The 13,176-nt window shown below is 35.4% G+C and overlaps 1 protein-coding gene across 8 annotated transcripts in view; it reads left to right on the top strand.

Annotated features, from left to right (window-relative positions):
- CERKL (CERK like autophagy regulator) overlaps positions 1 to 12,751 on the top strand; it is a 97,554-nt gene extending 84,803 nt beyond the window's left edge. The window contains exons 6-13 of one of the 8 annotated variants that reach the window (XM_073306063.2): positions 1,428 to 1,502; positions 2,793 to 2,970; positions 3,266 to 3,334; positions 3,723 to 3,751; positions 3,835 to 3,943; positions 7,499 to 7,595; positions 10,438 to 10,613; positions 12,044 to 12,751. In XM_073306063.2, the coding sequence (XP_073162164.2) occupies positions 1,428 to 1,502; positions 2,793 to 2,970; positions 3,266 to 3,334; positions 3,723 to 3,751; positions 3,835 to 3,943; positions 7,499 to 7,595; positions 10,438 to 10,613; positions 12,044 to 12,125 (815 nt within the window). In that variant the 3' untranslated portion in view covers positions 12,126 to 12,751. The other 7 variants (XM_073306061.2, XM_078847985.1, XM_073306062.2 and 4 more) reach the window with 7 other exon arrangements.
- Positions 12,752 to 13,176: the final 425 nt, after the last annotated feature.

Below are 13,176 nucleotides of genomic sequence, written 5' to 3'. Positions count from 1 at the left end.
TATTGTACAACCACTAAAGGAAGGGAAAATCAAATAACATGGAGAAAATACTTGTTCTGTCAACTGAATGATGGATTTATAAATTGTAGATGGAATTTATGAAATTGTTTTCTGTGTCTAGTTGTAATGTCCTATTAGTGTGCTGCATAGCAAGTTGATAGTATTTCTTTTGAACCTGTCCGTTTCCATTTTCACCTCAAAGTACTTCATAACACTAATTTAACATTTTTTTTTGGTTTTAGAAGAGAGAATGCAATTGAATAAAAAGGTTAATTGTATAACAATTTCTTTAGCAAAGAAGAGATGAATGAGTCAGATTAAATTTTTAATTCTTTAGAAAAAATACAGCTTCTTTAGAATTCTTAAAGTTTGGACAATATTCTCTATAGAATTTCTATTGCATTCACACACCCTGATTGTTTCCATGAGGTGCATTGCAAAACTGAAGATGTAAATTTCAAAGGTGGTTCTACACGCAGCATCTTGTTAGATGCATTCAATTCTTTCCTTCCTGTGGTGTAAATCCTGGGGTCATTACTCAGAGCCTCATCCTCCCAGGTACTGAGGGCTTCCCATGACTGGCTGAGTACTCTCAACTCCTGTTGAACTTCATGTGAGATGAGTTCACTGGAAATACTAAGCATTTTGTGGGACTGACCTCCCAGTTCTTAATCAATCCTTACTCAAGAAAACTATTACAAAAAGCAGTACGAGTTTCACTGAATAAGAACCTCAGGATTTGGTATTAGCTATATATTTGGATGCATAGCGCCTCCCAAGTTTTGTAATTCCTCCCTTCAGTAGGACATCGGAGATATCGATGTTTCTTTGTTGCAAACATGTACCTTTCATTTTAGTGCAAAATATTGCTTTTAAGTTGTTTACTTTCTTAGTATTAGGGTGTGTAGTTTTTTTGTTAGTAGATTTTCTTGTGTTCGCATGTGATTTTCTGATAGCCAAGTTAAGTGCTGTGAAATTTAAGGTGGCCTCAGGTTTCCAAAATTTTTCATTGCTGCCACAAAGTGTTACCTACTTTTAAATACCCTTTTCAAAGATCCACACTCCTTTGCCTAGCTTTTTTTTTTTTGTAGGCCCAAATTGTGTTTATTGCTAATGGACTTGAAGTGAGGATTGTTATTTTTTGCGTACATAGGAAGGCAGTAATCAATAGGCAGAGGATGATGCATAGTTTACAATTGCAACATAACTTCTATTTACAAGTTACTTTATATAGTAGACCAGGCTAAAGAGTCTTGCCCTGTAGAGTAGAAAGTTTATTCAAAGGAATCCAGTTACAAATTCAACCAAATTCTTCTTCCTCAAAAGTCTATATTGAGTGAAACATCGTTTTATTTATTTTGTTTTGTATTCTCCAGTCTATCATTCAGTACCATTCTTATAACAATTGTTTGTATTAATTTTTACAGGTTCCACTAATGTTTTGGCTCATACTCTTCATGGAATCAACCATGCAGTAACTGCAACATTACATATTATAATGGGTAATTCATAAATGTGTTATCAGAAGCTTTCAGATAATTAAAAGACATATTACTTAAAAAATTGAATACATGTTCATAAAGGAAGAGTGCTTGCCTAACAAATCAATGATACTTTGTTGTGTCAGGGTGAAGTTTATATCATAAAATAGTTTGGTTTGAAAGGGACCTCTCCTATGAGATCTAATCCACTGTGTATTGTAACAAAGTTGATTCTCTAAACTGTTCTTGATAAACTATTCTTGGGTATCTAGTATGACTATTAGTAGCTGCATCGATGAGAGTTCACCACATTCCATGGCAGATGGTGTCATTGATTAACTGGTTTATACTGCTTTTCTTTTAATTTAGTAAGTTAGGAAAAGCCAGAGTTGAACAGGCAACCTTTAACTCTGTCCCTTATGTATGTGCATTATGATACACAATTCACTGGCCTGATCATACTTTTTTAAAATTCAGGATGCCTGCCTAATAATAGTAGGAAAAATGGGTGGTACTCAGTGATTGAAGCAATTTTTATCCTCATCTTTCGGTGTGGGTTCAAGGCATACCAACAATTTCTGGATGGAAGTAGTTGTTTACTCCACAACATGGCATCATTCACCATCCAACGTGCACAATAAATGGGGCAGAATTTCTAAGTATATGAAAAATAATATGTGATTATGCTATTCAATATTATGTGTATTCAAAAGGGACAGAGTTAAGGTTGCCAGTGGAATCTTAACTTTGACTTTTCCTGAATTTTGAATATTTCACTTTGCATCATTAATGTTCCTTTTCAAGGCAGATTTTTGTATGGAACTGTATTGACTTTCTTGAAAAGAAAAATGGGGGAAAAAACCCCTGTTCCATCAAGTGTAACTGCTTGCTAGACCTTAGCTGAATGCTTTATTGGTTAATATGTCAATCGATGCAAGAGCACTTGTTCCATTTCAAATATTAATATTGAACATGCCCCGGTACATTAGATTGGAAATTTCACTTCACTTTCTTTTTCACATATGCACAAATCCAATGGAAACCTGAGAGAGAGAGAGTTTATTAATGATGATTTTCATTCAGTTTTTATAGGTTCCCATGTCTCGAACATAGGCAGCTAGTTTTATCAGATAGAAACCAGCATGTATGTTTGAAGTATGTTTTAAAGTCCTTATAACTTGGCCAATGAAAACCCAGTTTTCACCTGACCATCAAATCATGCATCTCTTATGTAAGGGACTTTGTGTAGGTAAGTTTAGGTTGCAAACTAATGGAATATTTGCAGCTTTGATGTCTGCTGTAATATTTCAGGACATATACAACCAGTGGACATCTGCACTTTCAGTAGTCCAAGCAAGCTTCTTCGTTTTGGGTTCTCAGCTATGTTTGGTTTTGGTGCAAGAACTCTGGCTTTGGCAGAAAAGCATCGCTGGATGCCCTCCAACCAGCGGAGAGATTTTGCTGTAATTAAAACACTGGCAAGTCTAAAGTATGCTGGTTTATTTTCAATATTTTTATTTTCCTCATTAAAATGTAATGTGATTACCCTCAGTTTTACCAGATGTTAAATATATATTAATATATTTCTTAATGTTTATAAAAATGAGACTGCAGGCAGACACTTTTCAGGTTTTACCATTGACTTCCTTGCAATGTCACCATTTAATTAGGAGAAGCTTCTGTATATTCAGCATCATCATCTTAAAATTATTTTAACCTTGATAAAAGCAGATTTAGCAGTCAGAATATTGGTTTATGTGGAATGAATGTCAATATTTTTCTAGGCCAGAGGAATGTGAGTTATCATTTCTACCTCTGAAAAATTCGCTGCAGGGCTCCCAGGAGAATGTTACGTAAGTAAACCTGACTTAAACAATCCTGTATCTATACAAGTATGTATCGTTGAAGATAAAATTAGAACAAAATGAAATATTGTTTTGATGCAATATTATAACAAGGCAAAATGGAACTTTTTCTTTTAAGATTGATTTAGTTAACTATTAATTTTTCCCTTATATAAAGTATTCATTAACCTTGCTCTGTTGTTTTACTTTTGATGTTAGCAGTACAGAGGACCTGTCAGACAAGCGCTACTCCATTTTTGTTCACTTTTTTCCAGTGTCAGAGATCTAATTTATTCTTAAACTGTAACATTAAACATTGTTCAATTACTTTAAAAATTTTATTTCTTTACATTCTTTATTATTTTAATTGTTTTATGTGACACATTTTTATTTTTAGAACGAAGAAAGAGAGACTTAAAAAATCTGGTGAGTTTCAAATTAAATTGTCCTGAAAAGTGAACTGTGTTTGGTTAAACTAATGTAATACCAAATTACTCTGTTTTATTTAGACAGCAAGGTTCAGTGGCACACAATCCAAGATTACTTCCTGAATGTGAGCATTATGGCAATCCCATGTCTATGTTCAATGGCACCAAGAGGCTTGGCACCTAATACCAGGTCAGTACAGGTTTAAAGAATTAGAGTAATGTCTATAAATTCTGACATCTTATTCTAAAACCTTGGCTTTTCCTGGAATGCCTGCCTGTGTCTCGGGCAGTCTAGACCCTCTTGTAGTGGGGGGAGGATGGACTGCACTTGACTCCATAATCTCAAGAATTGTAATCAGTTTTTGGATCAAGTCATCTAACTAGAATAATCATTGGATAATTACTGTGATTAAATTAGTTGACAAGACTGACTTAAGTAGTAGTCATCAAGTAATCATCTGTCTCAGGTTTCTTGATAGGAGGAAAAGTGGGTCATGGATTTCTCATAAAAATTCCTCTTGAACTGGAATTCTTCAGTTGGGAAAGTCATGTTGATTTTTTTTTCCCCTACCATAAAGAATTTTAAATGCTTATTTTGTCATTTTGACAAATTCAGGAAACACAATTTTTACTAATCCCTCTAAATTAAAAAGGCATCTCTCATAGTTTCAGGGGAACTGCGTAGTGTTGGTGATTGGTTACGAAAGTTAGATCTTTTCACCTTTAGCTAACTAATCTGAATATAATCCCAGATTGAAATGTTGAAAATATTTATCATCTGATAGCTAGCAAAGTATGAAAAGTGGTAACTGTGAATAGTGAGTTCATAATCAACTGTGTCCCAGCCATTAGCCCATTTTAGTCAGAAGAACTGGACAAATAGCCATTGCATTCGTCAGTCATGCAGTCAGTTTGCCTTTACCTTGTGCCTGTTTTTTCTGCAGTTTCCCAACTGTAGGGGATGTTTTGGTTTCACATACCACACCAGATCTCATGCAACTTTCATTGGCTTTTGGCAAAAGGCTACTCACCACTAGGTATAATAACTTGCTTTGTTCGCTTCAGCCCCTCTTGCCTGCCTTGTAAGCAATTTAAATAGATATTCTTCAGAAAAGCAAATTCACCAATCCATATGTACTCTTGGGATATGGCTCCTCTGTGGGAGATAGTTTTACTGAAAAGTTTTCATACCAGAACAGTCTTCCTAGAGAGGGAAATGTAAGGCATCATAGCCTGGATTATTATTATTAGTAGTATTTATTTGTTTATTAAGAGAAAAAGTATGTACTTGAAGATAGTATGTTGATGTTCTATACTGTTTAGAAATCTATTCTGTCAGCATGTTCACTCTCAGTGCAGTTTTCCAGGCAATAGAAAAGGTTCTGTGTAGATTTTAGGAAGAAGGTCTTTCAACTTTCCTCTCTCATCCTCTCTAATCTATCCCCTGTCTTTCAATGGTTGCAGATCTAATGACACCTCCCAGGCACTGTTTAGAACCCAAGTGCAGATGAATTTGTTTGTTCCCCTCCGCCCTCTCCCCCCCAGCATCTCAGATAACAGTGTACTACTGTGTCTTCGACACAGCCTGAATTCCAGCTGTCAGCACTGTTCTTCTAACAAGATGGCCAAGGAGAAGCACTCAGCTAGATAAAGAGAGGGGTGCTTTCCCTGCAGGTGCCTCTTGCAGCACAGTGAACAGCAGCAGCGCTGCACAGGGTGGAAGATCAAATGCTGCACCAATTGCAGCAGGAATGTGAGCCATTTGTGAAGCACTTGGCCACCACTGCAACCTCGCCTACTGTCTTCACTCCAACTGTCATGTTTCCCCCCGAGAGCCTGTTCATTTGCATCTTACAAGACATTTTGATCAGACTGAATACATTGGGTCTGACTGACCACTGTTCGTGTTAATCCAGTTTTACAGCTACTAGTCTAAAGCCTCAAAAGTGACTATGATTTTGGATCCCTCGGTATTTGGGTGCCCTGCTTGAGACACCCTAAAGGGGTTGGTTTTTAGAGTGTAGGTGCTCGGCACTTTCTAAAAATCATCCCCCTTGAAAGTATCTCAGTGGCACACAAAAATGGAAGCATTCAAAATCACTAGTCACTTCTGAAAATGTGGGCCATAATGACTAAATAAGATATTGTTGCACAAAATTATATGCCTGCCTGGCAGAATATGTGGGTTTCTTGATCATAAAATAGTGAGCTAGAGAGAACTTTTCAAACACCTCCTTTACCTTGCATCCCATCTCAGAAAACCTCTGCAACATCAGATGACTCCACAACAAAAAAAGATTGTCCCAAACTAAGAGTTGCCACTGTAGAGGATACTCTGCAGAATGTTGAGGTCCACAGGGATGTAGCAATGCAGAATTCAGTGTGTGCAAAGGCAAAGTCCCCAGCAGGGGATAAAGCCCATTCAGAAAGATTTATGGCAGCATTTTAGGAAGACAGTATCTTAAATTGTAACTTTCAGATTGAACATTGGCATCCACTTCTTAGCAGACACTATACAATGAAATTATCATCCTCATAGATGCTGCCTCTGTCCATCATGTCCTCAAGCTGATAGGATCTCAAGTCTTTGCTGTTCTCCTCCAAGTTTTTCCTTCCTTTCATTTAACTCTTGATTGTAAACTCCAGTAGTACTGTCAGAATGTTGGTGTCTTGTGTATGAGATTAGAATAGTCTCATTAACATCTGTCAATTGCTCTAAGAGGTGAATTTATCAGTCAAGGTTCCTTACTTTCATATCGCAGATTGTTATCATAGTTTTCTGTGTTAAACAGTTTTTATTCATTGTTCCTGTTGATGTTTCATTTTGTGGGCTGCTGTACATAACAGACCCCTCTACTGAAGGATGTCTTTGGCACCAAAACTTGTGTGTACCATAAAATCCCTGTCCCGAGGAGTTTACAATCTAATGCAAGTATTAAGGGCCAAATGCCCAGATGGTGTAAATCAAGATAATTCCATTAATAGAAATACATCGATTTATGCATGATGTTGTTTTGTGAAAGGACAGTCTTTATATCATCTTTTAAGTAAGCAAACATGTACAAATATTAATTTGATGGCAGTATTCTACAACTAGATTTACTTTTAATTGATTTTTATATGAAATTCATCAGCTTTTTATGTGAAATGACTTTAGATTAATGTTAATAATGTTAGATTAATGTTAATTAATGTTAATTTCATAATTTAAGTATAGTGGATTCCTATCTACATTGTTTTTTTCCTGAAGCTGACTGTAATCAACAAATTAACTGAAAAATTTCGAAGCTTTTTAATGTTCACTGTATTGCTGTTATTCCTTGGTTTAGGATTCTATTTACCATTTATTTCATTTAATCTATAGATTTCCCCTTTTGCCACAGTTAACTAAAGTGATTTGAATTAAATTTAAACATTTGTATATATAAAGCAGTAGAACAATTAAACTTAATCTGTAATTCTCTCATGATAGTTTATTAGACTGTATCTCTAATTTCATGTGAAGTAAGCATCAGAATAAGAAGCTCTCAAGAGTAAGCTGATTCTTATGTATAATTGTTGGGAAAGTATTTGATTCATAACTAAATAAAAATCACTGAAGTATATTGAAAAGTTCTGAATAAATTTAGTAAAGTTAATCTTGTTTTATATTGATTTTTAAACCATTTTAAAATGATTGTGAATTTAGTTTAAGGACTTAAGACCTTTGAATGTAACATTAGTTTAATCAAAACGTACTTTTCAGGTTGAATAATGGTAGCATGGCTCTTATTGTTGTTCGAAACACTTCTCGGGCAGAGTTTATAAAACATCTGAAAAGATATGCCAGTGTAAAAAATCAGGTACAGTTAATCCTATTTTTTTTTTGTGTGATTATAAAAGAGCTACTAATCATGAAGGTAGACATGCTACAGGAGTTAACATTAGTGTCCTCATAAGGAGACTTAGTTTTCCTGTCAGAATGCATTAGCCCCCTTTTATCTGATTTTTGAAAATCTCTAATCAGACTACTACCGATTAGCCTGTTTCAGCCCATCTGTTATGGTTTAGTTTATATGTGGTTTACACCAGCAGTTGCACAAAAGTGTAAAGCTCCTAAACTAAAATAAGGACAGAGAAATTTTGTGTTTAAATTTAGTGTACTGAGATTAAGGGCACATACTGGGGACCAGATGCTACTCTTCAGAAGAAACAAATTTTGGCAAATCACTGCATGCTATGATGGCTGCAGTAGTTTTAGCAGATTATGCCCTTTGATTTTCATAGACCCCAGTTCCTGGATATGAATGGACTGTAGGAGAGGTTTCCAGATCTGCCCTTTAAAAACACATGGTCAATATTCCACTTTTTCTTTAGCTGCATCACAGAAATTAGAGTTAAGTGGTGCTTTTGTTTCTTCTATCAGCGTGCCTCACTGTTGCTTCAAAATACTTAGTGCAAACCGAAGTAAATGTATACTTTCATGTTATACTGATCATCTTCCAAATGAGTCATATTATTATGTAAAATTAGTGATAGGCAAGTTTAGGTTTGGTTCAAATAATCGTTCAGAATTTAGGACCTTTTGAAGAGGTGTCCTTCCTTTGTGCTGGATGTCATCCCTGGGAGATGCCTAGTTCCATATTGTGGTGGCAGCACCAATATGCCTCAGAAAAGGCTTTAGCCTTTCTCATTCTGTCAGCTAGCACTTGTGAAAGGAAACGTGGACCCACTTTATAATCTACATGAACCTTTACTATGCCTATAACTCACCTCATTTGGGTCAGGGTTACTGGTTATGATGGACAAGCTGGAAAAACACAGCATAACTTTCAAATCCTTGAGTAAGTCTGCAGAGTTGAAAAATACACCACTTTGCTTGTAAAGTGAGCAAATGTATCTGGAAATAATTGCATGACAATAAAAATGGAATCCTGTGATACCATTTCTGTTGAGTCACTTTTCAAAGTAAAATAGCACATTAAATTATGAACACTGGCTTGAATATAAACAATACATTTCATGAGATCAAAGCCAGAGTCAAGATTTTAGTTTGTTCTGTCCAGGAAACAAGTTGCCCATAAAATGTACATGACTGAAAAAATTGCATGACAAATGGGTAGTTAATGTCTCTTGCTTTATCTACATTGATATTTACTAGTGTGTTTTCTGTATCCATAGTGCACCAACATGAACACCATTAAACTGGAACCTTTTTTGGTAATGCTCTAATGCATTACTTAGCGCTCATATAATGCTTTGTATCTGTGAATCGGATATTGTACTTTACTGGGATTAATTTCCAAACTGGAAAACATTAAATTAGGCTTGAATAAAGACTGGGAGTGGATGAGTCATTACACTAACTAAAAGCTATTTCCCCATGCTAATTTCCCCCTACTGTTACTCACACCTTCTTGTCAACTGTTTGAAATGGGCCATCCTGATTATCACTACAAAAGTTTTTTTTCTCCTGCTGATAATAGCCCACCTTAATCAATTAGTCTCGTTAGAGTAGGTATGGCAACCCGCATTTTTTTTCATGGTGTGTGTGTGTGTGTGTATATGTATATATATATATATATATATATATATATATATATATATATATATACAGATATATATATATCTTCCTACTATATTTTCCACTGCATGCATCTGATAAAGTGGGCTTTAGCCCACAAAAGCTTATGCTCAAATACATTTGTTAGTCTCTAAGGTGCCAGAAGTACTCCTTGTTCTTTTTTCTTTCCCAAGTTTCCCAGTTTCATGCTGCCTCATACCTGAAAATCAGCAAGACACCTTGTTTGCTGCTCCTGTTCTCTAAAACTTATCCTACTTAGATCAGCTAGTTTTTCTGTCTATGAAGTCTGTCTCTCTGTGTGTGTATGGTTCAGGAAGTAAAAATGTTAAAGAAAGCAAGTTTATATGTGAATTTTAGTAATATAGTAATCCATTGAAGCTTAAAACTCTGAACAATGCTTGTCTTTGTCTGAGGCATTGTTCGATCAGAGTGCATTGGCTTTATGCTACTCAGTTGGGGAAGAACAATTAATTGTAGCCTAAAAGTCTCCTACTGAAATCAGCACTCTTCAGCAAATTCTGGCTTCTCTGTGGGAGATATCTCAGTCTCCCTTATCCTTCTTCCCTGTTTTTTGTAATTTCTTAGTGAGTACTTTCCCAAGAAAGATCCACTTCTAGGCAACTCCAGATGCTTCTCTGCCTCAGCCATTGCCATTCTGTACCAAAATAAAAAAAAAAATTGCTCAGATGATAGTCTCTTGATCTAAATTACCATGAAATGTTCAGAAGATGTATGTCTGATGGTTTAGGATTAACTAAATTTAACTTGTTTTTACATACTTTTCATATTAATCTAAAACCATGGGAATAATAGAAATTGAGGGCCAACAACATGGTAGGTTCTTCATAACACAGAGGAAGCCACAGTACTTCACCTAATGATCTTTATGTTTAAATAGTCTCAATATTAAGCTGGGAAATAAAACTGTGCTCTACGTACTCCACATAAATAGCTGTTTTGAAATTCTTGTACCTGGGAAGATTTATTGTAGGAAATATTCTTCATTCAGTTTAAGTCTGAGGTTCTAGTGTATTTAAGGAGAAAAAGTAAGCTTTTAATTTCACAGTTTTAACCTATTTTGAGTTACCTCTTTAACTAATACACATTTGTGTTTGTTTTAGTTTAATTTTCCCTTTGTTGAGACCTATGCAGTTCAGGAAGTAAAAGTTCAACCAAGAACTGAAATTGGGTATGATACTGAAGAAAATGTGTATTTGCATGCTACTTCTGCAGAAGGGAATTATCCTTGGAATATAGATGGAGATTTAATGGAAGGAGCATCAGAGGTTCACGTTCGGTAAGGCTAAGCATAGTAACATTGGATTTGATGAACTAGACTATTGGCCCATCACATGTGATATCCAGCCTGCAGGCGTAGTCAGGCAAAACACCTGCTAGACTTGGCCAATTGTACTGTTATCTCTTTCTTGTGTACAAGAGATAACATTCCCCCAAAAAGTTGACTTTAGGAAAATTTGTTGCTAAAACTGTCAGACAGGTCTATATTCTGCCATTATTTAAAATGGTTCTAAAAAAGAATGTAATAGTATAATACATCAATGTATCAGTGCATATCTTAGAAAATGTGCTTCTGCAATTTCATTTTTCAACTACTGAGGATTGCACCAATTATGAGAGGGCAGAATCAAGCACACCATGGACTTTGCATGTTTATCTTTGCATGTTAAAGTTGTATATTCAGTTAATACTGTGGCAATACAGGTCCCTGTGTTGTTGAGGACCAAAGGGTCCTCTGCATAAGTGTTGACAGCTTAGTATATTGTCCAAGAAAAAAAATAGTTTCTGGGTAGAATAGAATTTCTATCAATCTCAAGGCTGTAAATAATAGAATTTTTGGATGGAATTGTTTTATTGAACTCAAACGTTTTATAAAAGTTTGTATTTTACAAAATCTAAAAAACTGGGACTAGTGTGAGTTGGGTGTTTAAGAGATTATCACAAATTTGCCACATTATTCCCATATAAGTACTGTATAGGGAATGTTGCAAATGTTCATATTTTACTCCTGCTCACTCTGTAATCCCCGTATCACAAAAAGGGGTGCTGATGTTGCTCAAAGTGAGCTATGTTTAGCCTGGAGAGAAGAAGGTTGTCATTACACTAAGTTCATAATGCAGTGGGCCTTATTTCAGGTTGAAAAGAGGGCCTTTTTTGAAGGTTCAAGATGAACTCCCTACCAGCCAGGCTCTGAATTCTGAGATCAGACTTAAGTTTGCTGCTTGGAAGTACCCACCGTGCCTTTTGTGTATTTGCAGAGTTAACCAAATATGTAGTGCCATACAACAGAACTTGTTTGATTGTGAAGAGTTAGTGCTATTTGAGGATGGTTAAGGAATGGAAATACATGAACACACACAGTTGAACAATCCCTGGAGTGGAAAAGGGAGTTGGCTTATTCTCCAATAATAACACTGTGGCCAGCCAGAAACATGGAGCTGATGGTGGGAGGCTCACTATAACACAGGGTGCGGATGTGGAGGGAATGAAAGAGGGACCATGATATCCCTTTCCAACCCAAACCTCCAAATTAAAAAGATTCTCTCTCCGAAGTTTTTAGTAATCCAAAGAAGAGACTGGAAGTAAGCATACTCCAGCTTAATTTTATTCCATATAATGTATTATATAAATTTGTCCTCAAAGAAAATGTTACATGAAAACTACGATAGAGTTAATAAGTTACTTTATTTTTATTTCTTCACTTCGTAGGGTGCACCCACAACTTATTAATCTTTATGGAGTGAGCATTGATGAACTGGATGATTCCAAAGCAATGTGCACTTGTCTGTAGAAGAAATTTATGAAGAAATGTGTTTCATGGTGCAGGTTCGACATAAGACTCATTTTCATCTTTAAACAGCTATTTAAGGCCCATTCCTTCACCCACTGAAGTCCAAGGACCAAGACTGAAATTAGGATGTTTATATAGAACTAACAATATTACAAAGATTTTTATCAAGTAAAATAATTGTAATTATCAAACAAAATGTTTATAGTTTTAACCTTAAAAAACCCCTGAAAATAAATACATTAACAAATATACTTATTTGTAGGTTTTATATATTTGGTAAAAAAGTGATTACTAGAATTTCAGCAGGAAAATGTAAAGTTTTTTTTTAAACAGGGGCTGAGTTCAATTTGGGGTCTGATTTGGTTACCCTTAATTGTATCTAGTCATATTTTACTTCACTAGTAACCCTAATTCATATCGCTAGAACTAGTCATAAAGTACTACTTTACTGTGAGTTGGGGTGGGCATAATTTGGCTTCTGTCAGGTCCTTCAATTTCCAGATAATCTCTGACCTTTAAATGAGATGATGTAAAAATTTGCTTGCTTTCAGCATGCTACAAGTTAGGTCTTAAACTACTTTTCCTTTTACAAAGGGTATTCACTTAGAATGTAACATTTGTTCAAACTTACTTAAAGTAAACTTTAAATATTTTCTATAAGATTAAAGTTTAAAACTATCAGTAAAAAGCATTAATTTTTGCTAGAATAAGGCAGAAATGCTGAGTAAGATTTCTAATTTTAGATTTTGAGTGATACTTTCATAGTACACATATTTTAAGTAGAAAGTAGGTATGTAAACAGATTAATTTTATAAATTACATGGTAAATGCAATAATTATGCATGACACTGGTACAGATTAGGATTCCAACCTTCATGGGAATTGAATTTTTCATGGAACTGTGGTTATCCCCTGCATTGCGATTGGTGGGAACTAACATCTTGACAGATTTGTCAGCCTGCTTGACCTGCAGGACGAGAAGAAGCTTAGATGTGTGTGCGTGCTCTTGTTCATTAGGTTAAAGATATGAGGCATCCCAACCAGGGCTGAG

Source organism: Lepidochelys kempii, chromosome 11 (genome assembly GCF_965140285.1).
Source record: "Lepidochelys kempii isolate rLepKem1 chromosome 11, rLepKem1.hap1, whole genome shotgun sequence".
NCBI classification, from domain to species: Eukaryota; Metazoa; Chordata; order Testudines; family Cheloniidae; genus Lepidochelys; species Lepidochelys kempii.
The sequence above is the reverse complement of the archived record's forward strand: the minus strand, read 5'-3'. Positions and strand labels throughout refer to the sequence as shown.